At 38.9% G+C, this 19,044-nt stretch overlaps 1 protein-coding gene across 2 annotated transcripts in view; it reads left to right on the top strand.

The window, feature by feature from the left end:
• STAM (signal transducing adaptor molecule) overlaps positions 1 to 11,462 on the top strand; it is a 57,955-nt gene extending 46,493 nt beyond the window's left edge. For both annotated transcript variants that reach the window (XM_004014248.6, XM_012188447.5), the window contains 2 exons: positions 1,696 to 1,865; positions 5,200 to 11,462. In XM_004014248.6, the coding sequence (XP_004014297.1) occupies positions 1,696 to 1,865; positions 5,200 to 5,425 (396 nt within the window). In that variant the 3' untranslated portion in view covers positions 5,426 to 11,462. The remainder of the gene's footprint in view (positions 1 to 1,695; positions 1,866 to 5,199) is intronic.
• Positions 11,463 to 19,044: the final 7,582 nt, after the last annotated feature.

Here is a 19,044-nt window from a genome sequence, read left to right on the forward strand (position 1 = left end):
TGCACATCAGTCACCATCAAGTTAAAAAAAAATACAGATGCATTTGTATTTGTAAAAAATACAGATCTCACGTTTGTGAGATCCAAACGTCTGGGTATTTTCAAAGCTTCACATCTAATTTTCTGGTTAAGAAGGATAGTTTTTGTCTGTGTGAGTACAGTTTCTTAATATTACTAAGTCCTTGTGAGTATCTACCATTTTCAGTTTTACAATGAGCTGCCTTGATCTGGATTTTTTTCTGTTCCATTACATGGGAACATGTGTGATGCAGCACAGGCCCCTAAAACTCGTCACACCAGCAGTTATTTCCAGAGCCCATTTCCCACAAACTCACCAAGTGTAGGATATAGGGAGCAGTTTGCCAGATAACCGTATTTTATCCACACAGAGTACCATAAACTTTGTGCAGGTGAATTTTTTTTTTTGTTTTTTGGTGAGGTCCACTTCTGAAGGGAGGGTCCAGAACCCTGAAGAAGAGCAGCCAGACCTGAGAAATGTGGGGCTGGACAACACGTACCCATGAGTCATGATACCAGCTCGAGCCAACAGACAAACAGAACCCCTTCCTGTTGGTTTTGCAAAGTACAAACAATTGCCTTTGTGAGAACTGGACTAACTGTGTTTACAGTGAAGACCTTTTGGATTCTGTGTGTGGTGCATCTCTTGTGACTTTAACACAGGCGCTCAGATGGTGGTGGTTTCGTGTCCTGATGGTGGTGTTACCATCTTACAGTAACAGCTAGTGAGAGTCGCACTCCCTGAACAGTTTTCAAACATGTGAGATGGAAGGATCTAATGAATACTACAGAAAATTAGAATATTATGCATGTTAAGATTTGGGAGGCACTTGAGACCTTAATCTCTCTGGCTTAAAACAAATACAGTTTTTAGATGCAGGGATTTGCAATGGCCCAAGGGCAAAAATCAAACCCTTGCACCTGTTTTTTTTTTTGTTTTTTTTTTTAAACTTTTACTGAAATACAGCCATTCTCTTCGGTTTCTACATCGTTTCTGACTGCTTTCTCTATGAGCAGAACTCAGTAGTGCCAGCAGAGACCGTGTGGTCCACGAAGTCTGACACGTGTACTATCTGGGTCCTTGACAAAGTCTGCTGACCCTGCAGACTTTGAAGGGTAGCTTAGCTTGCTCTGTGTTCAATGAACTGTAACTTAGGAAATATTTAGTATATCTCTAATAGGTATCAAGAAACGTGTGAATTGTTGCTGTAAAACAGTGAATTCAAATACACTTTCTTAAGCATTTTGGAGGATTCCCTTGTTGTTATTGTTCAGTCACTAAGTCATGTGACTCTTTGCAACCCCATGGACTGCAGCATGCCAGCCTCCCCTGTCTTTCACTATTTCCTGGACTTTGCTGAAACTCATGTCCATTGAGTCAGGGATTCCTTTTAGGTAGATACAGTATCAACATGGAAAGAGAGATTATATCAGTATCAGATTTCAAGGTCAGTTTCTTTACTGCTTCTCTATGGAGGGGAACATGAGTTTTGCTGTTGTTTACCTAAGAACAAAAATCATCAGAAGCCCACTTCACTGAAAAGTAACTTTTTCAAATGCCTGACAGCAGAAGTAACTTAAAGGATTTCAGAGATGTGATTGTTGTTCTGTTTGTAATTGAAAGCATGCCTGTTAAAATCGGAGGGAACCTAACATGTTTTATGTGGAACTGTTCTAGGTGTACCCTCCTCAGAGTGGTGCTTACCTGGTCGCAGGGAGCGCCCAGATGAGCCACCTGCAGAGCTACAGCCTGCCCCCAGAGCAGCTGTCTTCCCTCAGCCAAGGAGCAGTGCCACCATCTGCAAACCCAGCCCTTCCTACTCAGCAAGCCCAGGCTTCCTACCCCAAGTAATTTGATTATTGACTGTTGTTTGCGGGTAGTGCTGTTGAAACCCTCAAGTGCCGTCGATCGTCTGTAATCATGAAAAATGGATTTAAAAAATGCAGGATGGGTGTCATCACTGATAGCAGAAGGTCAGCCCTGTCTGTGGTGGCAAGTGGGTTCTCTGGCACCCCCTGCAGTGTGGCGGTGCCAGCCAGCATGCCAGTCCTCTGTCCTACTGATTCCGTGAACTGCTGGATTGTGATTTTACCTCATTATTTTTTAAAACTTTTTGTTTTGTATTAAGGTATAGCCAAATAACGGTGTTGTGATGGTCTCAGGTGGACAGCAGAGGGACTCAGCCAGACCTATACATGAACCCATTCTCCCTCAGACTGTAGCTAGGTATTTTTACACTTGATCTTAGCCAAAAGGCCGAGAAGCGATGTAGCTAGGTATTTTTGATATTCCTTCCCATCAGAATTTCTTTTGTTTTTTTCTGAGTCTGTGATATTAGCTAAGGACTTTAATGAAACTTGTTTATTTTGATTACTGTAATTTAACATTTTATACAAATTTCACATAAAAAGCTAAGTGTTCTTTGATTATTCCTTTACAATTTATAGTTCTGAGCTGTCTCTTAGAAACAAATATTTCCTTCTTTTTACCCTGGTAGGAAGTTAGTATATATATATCACAGCATAATAAACCACGTGGAAGGAGACAGTAACAAGAAGCTGACATGGTTCATGGGGCGAGTAGCTGATGATGAAATGTCAGGCTCATTGTTTTGGTCATTTACATATAATGCCCCATCATGTAAATGATTATATGTATGCATTATATTATTCATAATTTATGAATGCTTTTTCTCCTTCAACGAGAAGTCATTCCTTTGACTCAAACAGGTAGACTTAAGAGTTCACAACAGAAGTTTCTGGGAACCTGCATCCACGTTGGAGTAGTCTCAGAGCTCCTGTCCTGCCTTCACTGTTGTACTGTTCAACCTCAGGAGCCCTACTCTAGGGATGCTGAGGGATTCCGAACATGATTTTGTGGTCACGTCTTGTATTCTGAAGTGACCTTAAGGAGGAGGGTAGTGGGGAGCCTGTTACAGGCGTCAGATGACAGCAGGCAGAAGACAGCACTGCCTACTGGGTTACAGAGTTTAGGGGAGAAGTTAGGTGGGACCCTGCCTGTCTGTCCAAGGACTTTAAAATTTTTTTTTAATTCTCAGTTTGTTAAAGCAAATACCCTTACATGGAAATCAGTAGGGAGCAGCTTTTAGGAGAGTAACATATTACTTTAAAATTAGATCAAAGTGAGTAGAGGTGGAAATTGTTGAGAAGTGAGCCAGTGTACGAGAATGAAGTAGGACGCTCTTAGAAACTTGAGCCTTATCCAGAGGTACTGCTCTATCCCAGCTGGTCCTCGGTGACCCTGTCACGTGCAGCTCTAGTGGCTCTCATCCCTGGAGGTGACTTGGATCTCTTAGTCCAGAGCCTTGAGGTATTATCCTTGTAAATGAGCTGCTCTGATAGTAGGTGCTGCAGAGTCAGAGTGCCGTGTCACTGTTGGCTGGGGACTGCTCTGTCCTCTCCTGCCACCTGTCCTAGACCCATGGCCTGTGCTGTGTCCCCCAGCCTGGCTATTGGCTAGCTGTAAATATCACCTCTGCAGAAACACAGGTGCATTTCAAGAGGTGCTTTTGGCAGAGCATTAATATCAAAATATTGAGTCCTCTTCATTTGGCTGTTCTACTCGTTCTCTAGTCCTTGCTGCTGCTACCGCTAAGTCGCTTCAGTTGTGTCCGCCTCTGTGCAACCACATAGACGGCAGCCCACCAGGCTCCATCCTTTCTCCAAGGCTGTCTCGCTGTCTCCCTCGCCAGCATGGTGCTCCTCTGTTGCTGTCCCAGGCCCCCAGGACACCATCATCTTGTCTGTGTCCCCAACTAGGCTGTTGTGTCCTGAGAGCTGGAGTGGGGTCCATCACCTTCAGAGCCACACTGTGTAGCACAGAGTTTTACACCTGGTGGGGACTCAGTAGATACTTGATAAATAAATGTTTTGATGGGAGTTTCAAGGGCTGTATTATGTATTAGGCCAGTGAGTTATATATTTCGGTCACTGAAAAGTCTTCACAAACACCTTGAGGCAGTTTTTAAAAAGATATATTAGGAACAGTTGTGTGTAGGTACATGTGCATCTGTGTGTGTTTGAATGAGAAAACTGATGGCAAAACAAACATACGCTAACAAAATTGGAAGTAGTGACAATGGAGGTGGAAGTACACATCGTAGAGCTATATGACATTTGACTCAAGGTTTCTAATTGCAAATCACAGTCAAGAGGAATTTTTTTCCTGTGTCTTTGGTAGGCAGGTATTTCAGTGTCCCTCCGTCCATATCTAGCAGACAGTTTCTTATTCTTTTACATAGATTTTTGATTCTCGGGTTGTCACTTTTCCAGACTTCTGTCACCCTAGGGTGAGCCTGTTAACACCAAGTCGCGTCACATTGTCCGTTTTTTGACTGTGGTGGGTCTTCACTGCAGCACGTAGGGGCTTCTCTGCCTAGTTGCAGCACGTGGGCCTCTCTCGTGGTGCGCAGGCTCAGCAGTTGCAGCGCACGGGCTCTCTGGTTATGGTGTGCAGTCTTAGTTGCCCCTCAGCACGTGGGATCTTAGTTCGCCACCAGGGATCGAACCCAGGTCCCTTGCTTTGGCAGACGAATTCTTAACCACTGAACCAGCCAAGTCCCAATTGCTCTTCTGTCCACAACCAACCAGTTGTGGTTGTCCACAAACAACCATCCCCCTCAGCCACAGGCCAGGATCCTGACCGCAGTCTACAGGGCCTGTGCACGCAGGCTCCTCTCCTCTGTTTCTGCTGTCTCACTTCATGCCGCTCTGCCCTCTGCCTACCCTGCTCAGCCATCAAGGCCTCCTTGCTATCTCTTGAACATGCCTGGCCTTTTCTCACAGGCTTGCTGTCCTCTTTGCCTGAAGTGCCCTTTTTCCTAGGTCGTCGGTGTCACCCCCTCTAAACCGCCAGGGAAGTCCCTGTGTTTCTTCGTATCACCTATTGTCACCACCTCTTGACATATTACACATTTTTTTCTCATCTTTTTCCTCCTCTTAGAATATAAGTTCCATGATGGTGGAGACTTTCCCCCCGTCTTCCTTTATGATATCCCAGTGCCTCAAATAGCAGTATCTGGCACATTCTAGCCATTTAATAAATACTTAATGGAATGGGTCGCTTAAATGAGTAACTGTTTAGTGAACAGCTTTCCTACTGATCTCTGAATGGCTGTGTAAGTCGGTGTTGACCTAACTCAGTGTTCTTTCCCCTCCACAGTACAATGGTCAGCTCCGTCCCGGGAAGTACGTATCCCAGCCAGGCTTCAGTGTACAGTCCTCCCCCTGCCGCCACAGCTGCTCCCGACGTCACCATCTACCAGAACGCAGGGACCAGCCTGTCCCAGGTGCCGAACTATACATTACCGTCCACACTGCCCCAGCCTGGGGGCAGCCAGCAGCCACCTCAGCCGCAGCAGCCGTACTCCCAGAAGGCTCTGCTATAGGACTGGAGTCCCCTTTGTGGCAAATACCCACGGATCGCCAATGGCAATGTTACAAGATCCTTTAATATCTTAAGATTGGTTTACCCTCAGCTTATAGGAATCATATCTTGGTCAACACGTTCCAATGTTCAAGAAGGGAGATCCCTCTTCAATTTGTACTGACTTTTTAGAGGGTCTCCCCTCCCCTCCCCTGTGAGGAATGAAACTGCTTACAACATATAATTCCTTTCATAATATGAAAGGATCAATGTAAGATTATCTGTCTCGTAAAATCACCTGGCCTGCAAAGAGTCAAACTTACCAACACTGTTGTGGCAAACGTTGTGTACATAGGTTGCTGTGTAACTTCACTACTGGCCATTTTGAATCACGAGTGGTGATCATGTGAATATATTTAACACTGTTAAATTAATTGACATTGCTATTTTATTTTAATCATGAGCAGCTACCATGTTTCATAATGTTTTGTGTAAATTGAAGATAATTACACTATCCTTTTAAACTGCAAGAGAACAAAACTGTAGCATATGTACATGAAGGTGTTACTGTCCCTGTTTCAGTTTCCCATTCAACTGAACCTTCCTGGGAGTAATTGGGAGCTGAACGCACATGTGTTATGTCATTCTGTAGCCTCTGCATACTACTAGCTGTCATCACACCAGCGTACAGTAGCTAAATTTTTGGTGCACTTCTAGCAAATGATGATGTTCCCTTTTAAACTTTGACATTTTGGCATGATATATCAGAATACTGTGGGACCACGAGACAAAAATCAAGTCGGACTGCATTCTTTTATATCTTAACTTTTAAAGAGATAATGTCAATTTACTTTTTCCTAGTCGAAGATAGTAATTAGGTTTCTAAGCTGTATACTGTGTTTATTGGTGGCAGTGACACCAAAGATAGAGGCAAAGGATAGAAATTTTTAAACTGGAAAGAGAACATGAATTACACTACAATTTCAGTCTCTTGTAATTATTTAGGCTATGGCAAAATTCAGTTCATCTGTCTTATTCCGCTACTAGCCTTTTAAATATGTCTTCAACACATTGTATCCTTTAATTCTTCATTAAAATGAGTGTAAGTAGACGTTTCAAAGTCATTGAGATTCCTGGCTTTGCTTAAGAGTTTGTATATTTATTCTTGTCTTTGAAACTGGATTTATAGGCTGTTTTCTGTCTCTCTTCTCTTTTAAAGTTCCCGAATGAGATTAATTTGGCTTCTTATTCAGAAGTAGTTTCGAGTGAATGCTTTTTCTTTTAATCCATATGAAATATGTTTTCTACTGATATTTTAATCTCCTTAAATATTTATAATTTCCCTAGTTGTGCTGTTATTTAACACTTATTGAAACAACTGAAGAATTGAGTACCATAGTATATGAATTGATTTATTAACAGATTTCACACCATAAATGAAGATTTAATTTGTATTTTCTGAGACTACTGTGATCAGGTACTTGCTTTCCTTCTTGACCCCATGATTCTACCTTTGACAAGGTAGGTTCAAATTTAGATCACCATCTTACATCACCCTAATTTGTGCTTTCCTGAGTTTAGAGTACATTGCCCTCAAACAGTAATTTTAAAATTCGAAATCAAACTTTACATTAAAACTTTTAATATGTTTTTTGCTAAACATTGTCAAAAGATTGTAATATTTTTCATAGCCATTTGAATAGTTTAAGTGATACACTTTGTCTCAATTCATACTGTATTTTTCTCTGTCTTTTGATGAATTCCCCAATACCAATGGCAAAATGTATCATTGTCCCATTTTATTTTGATACACTTCGTGCTGTAAAATCAATAACATATTCTCTAGTATGTGTTTTGCCTTATAAAAGTCAAAGAATGGTGAAATGAGCAAAGGCTACCCTTATTACAAGGCATGTGTAAGTTTCTTTGCCTAGTCATATTACTAGGCTTTTATAAAGATTTAAATGATGAATACTTAAAACTAATACTATATTATAAGCTTGCAGTTTTCTTTTACTAGGCTTTCCCAGTGGCTCAGCGGTAAAGAATCTGCCTGCAGAGCAGGAGATGCTGGTTTGATCCCTGAGTTGAGAAGATCCCCTAGAGAAGGAAATGGCAACTCACTCCAGTTTTCTTGCCTGGGAAATCCCATGGATAGAGGATCCTGGCGGGTTATGGTCCATGGGGTCACAAAAGAGCTGTGCATGACTTAGCAACTAAACAGCTTTCACTTACTAGGTATGAAAATACCAGATGGAAAAAATTCCACTGAAAAGGAAGCAGTGGATTTTCCATCTTTCAGGTGACACGGCAAGGATAGAAATAGCAAAGGACCAATTAGGAGCACAGTGATTTTGTTCTGCAACCAGAGTATGTGCTGCACTTTCGTAAAATTTTTGTTTAACAGGTAGCTGTCCCCTTTTAAAGGGAATTGAATTATTTATAAAATAAATTAGCTATAATATGAATTTCTGGGAAGCAAATTTTACTTCTCAGTAAATTTTTTTTTACTTTTATAAAGTTTTATAAAGTTTGTGTATCCATAAGCCAGTCACATCTGAATGGAAAAATTCTGCCCAGTTACTGTCTAGCAAGAGTAGCCAACAAACCCCATGGTCAGTCGGATGGCTAATACATCAATGTCCTAAACCTGCCTACTAGTAGTAATGCATAGTGCGTCCTTCCCCTCATTTCCCCTAACTCTGTGGTCCTGCTTTGCTGTTACTGTCTCTCCTACTCATGAGGAACCTTTTTCTGTGCCAGAGATTTTCTTCACTGTATTAAAGACTTCTGAAAGTTTGTCTCTATACCTCTTAATTTTTGTAATTAAAACGCTTAGTAGACCCTTAGCGTTCTTTTCTCATAGTTTTCAGAAATGACACATGTATAATTCAGCATGAAACTTATCTTTAGTCCCAGGCTTCAAGTTTATAAAGGATAAATTAATGTCCTATATGATAAACTCTGCAACTGCAAAAACTATACAATTATTTTCTAAATTGAGGTCCATTGGTATAATTGGTCAAATTTTCATTTAAGACATTAAAATCACTGTATTCTTTTTCTCATCTTACCAGTTAGCAATTATAGAGCCCTGTTGTATCATTATTTATTTAATAACAAAATCATATCATTTTCTAATTTAAAAGTTTTTCATTGTCAATGAATCTTTGTACCCTTTAGAATAAACATAAAGAAAAAACTTACTTAGCTATTTCTCAAAGACCTTATGTTCAGTTATCTTTTTATTTTAGAATCATGATTAAGTGCTCTTGTCAATACCTAGATTATTTTCTCTCTTTTTTTAAAGATTTTTTTTGATGTGAACCATTTTTAAAGTCTTTAATGAGTTTGTTACAATATTGTTTCTGTTTTATATTTTGTTTTTTTATGAGCGTGAGGCATGTGGAATCTTAGCTCCTTGACCAGGGATCAAACCTGCACCCCCTGCTTTGGAAATCGAAGTCTTAATCACTGGACCACCAGGGAAGTCCCTAGGTTATTTTCTGTGCTACTTATGATTAGAGCCCCTGTTTCTAATCAAAACTGCCTTGAATTTTATGCACTTTTTTTTTAATATGGTCTTCTTTTGAGATTATTTCCCGCCCTGATTTTTCTAGCTTCAGAAATATTTTTTCCATACAAATTTCCTTATTGAACAAAGCCTAACTCTTTATTGATGATAACTTGTGGTCATAGTGTTCTTTGCTGATTTTCCTACTCCTAGCTTTATGTTAATACTTGCCAATGCCATTATTCTCCATTTCCTGTTTCTTTTTGAGTCAGGGTTTCTGGTAAGGACTACATATTGAGTGTCAGTAAGCTCCTGCATAAACATGAAAGGAACTGGTTCTAATATCTTTTGGTGTTCATAGACTTAAGAAAGTTACGTGTATTTTAGAAAAGAGTATATTCAAAGTTTTTTAATCTTATGCCATCAGTAACAAATATTTTTGAGTTCATGGCCTCAAAATATGTGTATTTATAAATGGTACAAGTTCTACTGTAGTAATACATGTAGTACATTATGAAACTCAAGAAATCTTACAAGGATAAGAGGAAAATTTATTAATAGAAATTCTAATATTTCTTCACTTATCTCTGGTTCGTTAGTCGGTACCCTAGAATGTATCTGCCCGATTTGGAGACCACTGATTTAGAGGTTACGATTAGACAGAGGGGAAGTACTGTGTTACTAGGTTGGCCCTTGGAAGCCAGCATCTGATACTATAAGTGATGCTTTTCCCAGCCACTCTCTATGTTGAGAATTTTCAGTTATAAAAAGATTGAAGTAATATATTGAGTACCTGAGTACTCTTCACCTTGATTCATGAATCATTAACATTTTGTTACATTTACTTTATCTTTTTATGTTTATATATATGTGTGTGTGTATGTGTATTCATGCTTGTATATAGGTGTGTCCCTATGTGCATATCCACATATATTTTATTGTGTGAATAGGCAAAGTTAGACTTTGCACTAAACTATATACCTAAGCATTTCATCATGTATTTTGTTAAAGATAAATACCTCTTCCTTCATAACCTAAGCCTTTATCACATCTAAGAAAATTAAAGGTAGTAATTCTATAATATAATTGTTATCAATCACCCCTAATTATCCCTGTTTTATAGGTACAGTTTTTTTTTAATTCCAGGAAATAGGTCACATTTTTAATGTCCCTTTATTCTCTATGAGTCTGGATTAATCTCTTCTCTCTTTTTGCCTTTTTAAAGATCAAACCTGTTGTCTTTTAGTGTGTCCCACATTCTGGATTTATCTCTCTTTTTTTATGTTAATTATTATTTATTATTTGATGCTCTGTTCCCATTATAGTCCTCTTTTTTCTTAATTAACCCTTCACAAGTTAGTCAGAATTATGTGATTTATGGTTAAAGGTGGTGAATCTAAATTTTTCAATCTCAGAAAAGTGTATATATAAGTGAACATTTTGAGCCTTCAGATGTGGTTATTCTTTATAAATAGAGGCTGTGTGCTCAGTCCACTAATGCTTAGTACAGTTTTGTGTCCTTCTTACCAAATTGCAATTAGAGTCAGTGAAGAAAATCTGAACCCTTAAAAATAATTGGCTCCCTTCTATCCCCATTCAAACCCAAATCAGCTTTTCTCAAGCTTGTATGTACCTGATTCACTCACAGTGGCTTTTAAGTATTTTAGAAATGGCATCAACAAGTATAGAACTTTGTTTTAGGGTGTGTACATTTTGGTATGTTTGTTTTAAAAGACGCATTACCTTTTATTCATATCTTCTATTAAGATACTGAAATCACTTTAAGGGAAGGGAAGTACTTCCTTTTTAAAAAATCTAGTTTTTACTTATTCTCCTGAGATTGGTTGCCAAATTGGAATCAGGCTGAGTAAAATTTATACCCAGAGTAAAGTTAGAAACACATGCAAGTTACAATAATATACACTATCAGGTTGTTAAGTAGCTGGTTTAAACCCTCATATTATTTCAGTTGGTTAATGGCTTAAAAAAAAAAACCCAGTATTTGTAATCCATTGTTTCTGTGTCAGGCTATATGAAATTTCTTAAGTGCAGGATAATTACATATCTTAATACTTCAAAAAGACATCTAGTATGTAAACAATTGAGAATGTTTTTGATTAATTGTGTGTGATACTATCTGGAAGGTATTTAAGATGCCAAATATGAAACATCCATATGGTATGATTAAAATACTTGTGTACTGGTTTTGAATTTTGTTCCTCTTCCCTCAGAGGGGAAAAAAAATGTTTCAATTGAATATGTTTGATATTGTGTAGTTTTAAAATATGGTAACCCTAAAGGAGTTGTGAAACATGACTAAAGAAGTTGCAGTGAAGAATACAGGTAAATTCACTAAATATTTACCAAGGAAGCTTCATTATAATAAGCCCATTTCTATACATGGTAGATGGCACAGGATAAAACACATGGTTTTAGTATTTGCACTGTAAATTGTATCCCTTTTGACCACATGGGTTTTTTTTGTAAAGGATGTGGTGATACTTCTGGTTGAAGAAAAGAATAAGAACTAAATTATGTTTCACAAGTTTATTGCGGTTCTATTCTACTACGATGTGGACATTTTAGTTCATGACCCTTAGGAATTCAGATTTTAACCCAGATATGTCTTTTGTCAAAAGAATTATCTTGCTAGATATGTGATCCTTAGCAGTTCCATGAATCTCTCCACAGCCTTCTACTTATTTATAAATTGTCACTTTAGTATAACTGTTACATGATCCTTTGAAGCTGCAGAAATTCTGTGCTTCAGAGCCTCAGCCTTCTCGCCATTCAGCCTGGACAGCTCATCTGTGCCACTGCTGTTACCTCACAGCTCAGAAGCAGACAAGGTACAGAAATTTGGGAACATGTTCCCAGCATATGGTCATAACAGTCCCTGTGTGTAATCTGGGATACTTGATGTCTGTTAGTCCAGCGGTCCCCAGCCTTTTTGGCGCTAGGGACTGGTTGCGTGGAAGACTATTTTTCCACAGACCAGGGTCAGGGGGATGGTTTCATGGTGATTCAGGCGCTTTACATTTATTGTGCACTCTTACTACATCAGTTCCGCCTCAGATCATCAAGCATTCGATCCTGGAGGTTGGGGACCCCTGCGTTAGTCAACTCCTGAGCCTTTTGTTGATGTTTGCGTGACCCCATGAGGAATATCTGCACTTTGAGTAGAAGCACGTTCACTTGATAGTACTTTCACTTTCACTGGTGCTGATTTGAAGGAAAAATTAAATAATTATGGCTCTGAAGCATATACTGTTTTCGTATCTTGTTTCAAGCTAAAGGAGAGGCAACAACAGACTAAGCCTATTATGAAATTTTATTGCTTTTGATGTTCTTGTAAGCAGAATAGTACCCTTGGACTCACCGAGGTGAGAATGGTGACAAAACCAATGTATACTTTTTCTGTTTTATTTACCAAATAAGCAGATTACCTGAAATGCTGGAGAACTATGGAAACTAGGAGCTTCCATCTTTGAGACAGGCTGAGAGAGTCTTTTTCTAATATTCCAAATAAGGTACAAAATTAGCAATGGCATTTTTTTGCATCACAAATATTTGACCTAGAAAAATGTATTGTGTGATTACAAGTTATTAATACACATAAACATTAGCTTTTAAGGTTAGTTTTTTCTAATCAGCTTTTTCTTATGTGTCAATGTCAGTTACATGTGTACAGTATTTTACATAGTTACATAGAACAATTTCAAAAATAAAATGAATATTTTTTTATAGTGTTCTTGTTTGGACTTCAGGAAATTAGATATCCTGCTGGCATTAAAAATTATTTCCTAAGTTTATGATATTTCATGGAATCTCATTAAAAGTATTACATAAAGTAAATAAGCTTTTTATAGAGGGGGAAAGACAGAATTTCCAGTTGTTATCACTAGTTGTGTTATATTCCCAGCAGGAATAGTGTGTTCCTTTTTAGAATCTTTTTTGCTGTCTCACGCTGATTTTTTTAAGAGTAATTTCAAGAGTGAATACTGGTTAGGTTTTACGAAAACAAGCAAACAAACAAAAAAGACAAAGTTCTTTACGTCATAGTGAAAATAAATTTTGTATTGGTATAGGTAATGTGTCTTTTTTATTTTTGAAAGATTACTTACATTCTAATTGGTCTTAGTGAAATAATTTGATATCAAAACATCAGGATACTTTTATTTCATTGACATAGTTGCCAAATTTAATTTATTTGGAGGGGGAGCTGGTAGGCCAGTGGGTTTCCTTCGGGTTAAATTAAATATGCATTTGAAATAGGAAGACTTCTGATGTCTGGAATGGAACTTTTTTAGGCTGTACGGTAAAGTATTGTGCTTTTGCTTCGTTCCACAAAACAGGAGTATCTCTCCTCTGCATGCCTTTCATGGACTTGAAAGAGAATCATTTCCTTCAGGTTTTCAGTATGAAGGGAGCAAAGTTCTGTTTTTTATTTTAACTCTTATTTAGCATTTGTGTCTAACTATGCTGACTTGTCTATTTGAAAAGCAAAAAATGTCTTCCAAAAAAAAAAATATCCTCCAGTTTTTACTTGCTAAAGAATACTTACTGGAGCATGATTCTATTTATGCTTTCAGTGGGAACACTAAAATTGAATAAGTGTCTAGTTTATACCAAATGTTTGTTTTATGTATGTTGTAATTCACAGTGGTCAGGGAAATTTGTCTCAAAAACTAAGCAAAGGAGGATAGATTAATAGCTGAAGGAGCTGAGTTTAAGTAATAAGTTTTAACAGTTTTGTCAAACACATTTTGAGATTAAAAACTCTGAAGTATTTTTCATTTTTGACCAAGAGGTGAGCATTATTAAAATTGAGTAGAATAAATTACCATGTATAGTATCTTTTGAAAGTCATATTTCTAAACTTTTTATATTCACGTGTAATTCACGTGTTTATTAGTAAAATGCTGTGTATAATTCATTTTTTTTCTAGATATTTATTCCAAGAGCTGTGGTTTGAGAAATGTAAAATTCTATGCAGAATGAAATCAACTGAAGAGAAACCTGAAGACTGGTTGTGGTTCTCACAGATAATTCCTGTTTATTGGATTTTAAATGCTGTAACTTTGATGACCTGGAGCTCAGAATACAGGGAATTCTTCTGTCGGGCATTTATGTGTCCTAAAAATCACTATGCAGCATGCATTACTACACGATAAAAAAAGCCTTAGAGTTTACGAGAAGAACCCATTAGAGGCACAACATTGCAAAGCATCTGCAATAACAAACTTAAGAATAAAAATAGGAACCTAATATAAATAGTAGCACTGTTTCATGTGTTAAATGGTTTACGAAGACATGAACATTACAGTGGATATGACTCTTTACCCTGACAAAGACCTGACGTGAGCCTTTGGGAGTGGGTATGGGAAGGATTTGTGAATTAACATGCAGATGGGCATAGGGACTGCTAGAGGAGGAGAGCAGGTTGTGACACCAGATCTGGCTGTGTGTGTGACTCAGCCCTGGGTGAGCTGAGGCTGCTTGCTGGTGGTGGGGTGAGACATGCCGGCATGTGGGTTTTGCCTGTTTCTGCAGGTGTTTTGCATGTTCCTGTGTGACTCAGTTTATCTGGGTGCATCTTCTGCATTTCACCTACTGTTTCTCCTGGACAAAGCCACATTTCAAAAGCCACAAAGCCTGCATTTCACCTACTGTTTCTCTTGGGAATTTGCGTTTTGCTCACATTGTTCCTTAATTGTATCACCTCCTGCAACAAGTTTTTGTTTTCCAAAGAGCAGTTATATCCATACTGACTCTCAAAAGTCATTTAGAGATGGAGGGTGAGTGGCTTGTCACCATTTATTTCTAACTTAAAAAAATATGTTTTTAAGTGATGGAAAAGAATCAGGTATATCTAGGATATAAAATGTTCTTTCCTCTTTACAAGGTCAAAAGGATCGCAGTAGAGCATGTGAGCATGTTCAGATTCAAAGAATTGTGTTTTGCCATAGTACAATCTGTGAGATTATATGACTGACAACTCTGCCATCTCTCTCCAAAAAAAGAGAAAGAAGAGGAAAATTAAAACCATCATTTTCTGAGTTAAATGGGCAAGGCCATCATGCCATTATTTCCACTGATTTTTAAAAAATTAACTATTGATTTGACCTTCAGTTGGCTGACTTTTGAGTAATGTACCAGGTTTTCCAGGTTTACTGCATTCTAAATTTTTATATTTCATAGCACTTCAGTTCAGTTCAGTTCAGTCTCAGTCGTGTCTGACTCTTTGTGACCCCATGAATTGCAGCACGCCAGGCCTCCCTGTCCATCACCATCTCCCGGAGTTCACTCATATTCATGTCCATCGAGTCCGTAATGCCATCCAGCCATCTCATCCTGGGTCGTCCCCTTCTCCTCCTGCCCCCAATCCCTCCCAGCATCAGAGTCTTTTCCAATGAGTCAACTCTTCCCATGAGGTGTCTGAAGTACTGGAGCTTCAGCTTTAGCATCATTCCTTCCAAAGAAATCCCAGGGTTGACCTCCTTCAGAATGGACTGGTTGGATCTCCTTGCAGTCGAAAGGACTCTCAAGAGTCTTCTCCAACAAAACAGTTCAAACGCATCAATTCTTCGGCGCTCAGCCTTCTTCACAGTCCAACTCTCACATCCATACATGACCACAGGAAAAACCATAGCCTTGACTAGACGGACCTTAGTTGGCAAAGTAATGTCTCTGCTTTTGAATATACTATCTAGGTTGGTCATAACTTTTCTTCCAAGGAGTAAGCGTCTTTTAATTTCATGGCTGTAGTCACCATCTGCAGTGATTTTGGAGCCCCAGAAAATAAAGTCTCACATTGTTTCTACTGTTTCCCCATCTATTTGCCATGAAGTGATGGGACCAGATGCCATGATCTTCATTTTCTGAATGTTGAGCTTTAAGCCAACTTTTTCACTCTCCTCTTTCACATAGCACTTAGTAGATACTTATTTAAATACTTTTATAAATCAGGAGATGCAAATGCAGGTCATTTATAGGTTCATTTTGACATCAGAGTTTAGTTTTCTTGGACAGAATTGCTCCATTTCTTTCTAAAGGATGCTGTGTTGGTGAGTGAGCCTCCTAGGGCTGGTATCTGTCAGTCACATTTTCCACCCTGGCTTAGTGCATTATCTTTTCCTGGTCCTCAGCTTTATCATCTATAAAATGAGACAGTTATGTCTTCTTAAGTTCTGTTCCAGCTGCTGTTCCTGCAGTGATGTGAAAAAACAGCATCACCTTCATTTTATTTATTAAACAAGCACTTGCATTGTTCTTACTGTGGGATGGGTACCACTCTTAAGTGCTTTTCAAATCTCATTTAAAGTGGGCTGATGGAGAGAGGAAACTAAGGCACAGAGTTCGGTAATTTACTCAAGGTTGTCCTGCCAGATGGGGGCAAGGCTGGGGCTCAAAGCTGAGTAAAGTTTGTGCTCTTATTCATCAGCTTGTAATTAAAACGATGATTCACTTTCTAACGTATGGGAACTCCAGAAGCTACAGGGGAGAATGAGGCAGCCCCTTCTCTGCAGAATCTTCACATAAAGGGAGAATTTTGTACTCTGTGTGTGTGTGTATGTATGTCCTACAGAAGAACTCGAAACATTTGTTGGTGAGACTACATTAGAATGTAAAAATACACATTTTCAGGTTAAATAATTGGTTCCAGGTTTCCAGCTGGCTTATTTAAGATTATTTAAATAAACCACAAGGTTCCAGTCTGATGGTGATAAACTCAGTGAAACTCTTTTAGGGCACTGGCAATGTGATAGCTAAACGTGATAGCTAAAAGGCTGACTTATTTGATACCTAAGATTAATGATAACTGTATAGAAATTAGAATAGTTATGTGGAATCATTGAAGTTTTCAGTCAACCCAAACCCCTTGTATGTATATTAATATGAACTTCTTGTTAATGGGAGATTCCTAATAATGGAATCTTTTTCATATTTTTATGTGTATTGTACCTAGAGCAATATCTTTCCCACTGTACTCACCTAAATATTGAGTAAGTGATCACTTCAGTTTTACAGTAAGCACGATGAGTCTCCAGAGAGCTCCGTGTCCCTGTCAGGGGCCTGCCAGAAAGTCAGATTACACACAGGAGGTCAACTAAACAGGCTTTTGCAAAACTGAAGACTGAAGGAGCCAGCAAGGGAAGTGGAGGCATCCTTTACTGTCAGGACCTCTGAGTCAAGAGGGGTAAGTGTTACACAGCAACACAAGGTGAGAGCTGGACCAGTGTAGGAGGGACAGACAGAGCTATGAATGGCACAGTGGTCAGGAGAGAGGGACGAGAGGAATAAATACCCTAGTGTCTCCCACTGCCCTCTGATTTCTTGCTAGTCATCTCATTGGCCGAACCCAACTGGAATACAGAATGATGGGGGCACAGGTGAGGGGATGGACGGAGAATAGCCAACAGAGTAGAAACATACCTCGGTGTGTGTGTGTCTATTCAGGCTGCTATAACAGTACCATAGCCGGGGGACTTGCCTGGTAATCCAGTGGTTAGGACTCCATGCTTCCACTGAAGTGTTCATGGATTCAGTCCCTGTTCAGGGAACTAAGATTCCACATGCTGCATGGCAAAGCAAAAAAAAAAAAAAAAAAACTGTAGCAGAGGGGAGATGGAAATTACATAAGTAACATTTATTTCTCAGTTCTAGAAGCTGTAAAGTCCAAGGTCAATATGCTGGGAGATTCAGTTTGTGAGGGCCTGCTTCCTGGTTCATAGCTGTCTTCTCTCGATAACCTCTCATGGCAGAAGAAAGGAGGGAGACGGCTCCTTGGGGTCTCTCTTAGAAGATACTAATCCCATTCAGAAGAGCTCTGCCCTTATGACCCAATCACTTCTCAAAGGCCGTACCTCCAAACACCATCACCCTGGGGCTTAGAATTCCAGCAAATTTTGCAGGGAACATAAATATTCAGTCTGTTGCGTGATTGAAGCAACCCTTGTCATTGAATGCAGTTTGATCCACCACTTGCAAAAATTTAAAAAAATTTTCCTCTGTCAAATTATACATATTTTATGAAAAGCCAAGCATGTTCTAGGTGATTTCCAATTAGTTGATTAATCTTCCTATTGCTGAGCTTATATAAAGTACTGAATTCAAATTATCAGTAGGTGGTGCTGCTGAGATTAAACCTAGAAAAATCTATAGTAGACATTTCTTGATTAGGATTTCAGACAGGTTATTTGGGAAAGAATGTTACAGAACCATCAATTTGTGATTTATTGTTTTTCATGACATCTGAAAAACATTGGTTTTTAGGGTTTTGATTTACTTAATATGTGAAATATTCTGGATTTGCCCAACATAGGGGCAGCAGTGGATGTATCTCCACAGAATCTGAAGGATGAGCATGTCATAGAACATAATCACTGATAATTTTCTGACGTGCTGTACTGGGGTTTACCACTTGCCTTCTTGTTTTAATTTACTTTTTGAGATAGAAGCAATCATAATGCATATCAAGATTTTTTTTAATTAAAATATAAAGTCTTTATTGATTTTTTTGCAGTATTATTTCTGTTTTTTGGCTTTGGGGCTGTGAGGCATATATGGGAATCTTAGCTCCCTGACCAGGGATCAAACCCATACCCCCTGCATTAGAAGGTAAAGTCCTAACCACTGGACCACCAGGGGAGTCCCTCAAGATTTTTTAAGTGATTCAATTTTAATTTCCTGGAGAAGAGAATTAGATGCAATTTAACAAGTGCCCCAGACCATCCTCCTGGTAACACTGGTTTGGAAAGTGCTGATGATATGCAACCTTCTTTTGGCCTAAGTTTCCTTATCCAGTTGGCCTGAGTTTCCACAAGCATCCTGAGGTCACAGTCACATTTGAAAAGGTAAAGAAAGCTTTGGATCTTCTCCCCAGAAAAATGCCCCTACCTAGAGTGCTGCATATAATTCAGGTGTTTCAGAGATACTTAAAATCCATCTATAAATCCTGTCTGTGAACTCCTGTGCTGTAAAATCTGTTTAAAACTTTTCAGTCTAGGGTTGCCCCAAGCTTGGCCCATCCCACTGATGGACCCTTTTGCCCCAATATTGCCATCAGAGTCAAGAGCTGTGAAGATGAGCAGATTTCAGATGTTGTGTTCCTGAACACCTGGAAA

This window comes from Ovis aries, chromosome 13, assembly GCF_016772045.2.
Source record: "Ovis aries strain OAR_USU_Benz2616 breed Rambouillet chromosome 13, ARS-UI_Ramb_v3.0, whole genome shotgun sequence".
Lineage (NCBI taxonomy): Eukaryota > Metazoa > Chordata > Mammalia > Artiodactyla > Bovidae > Ovis > Ovis aries.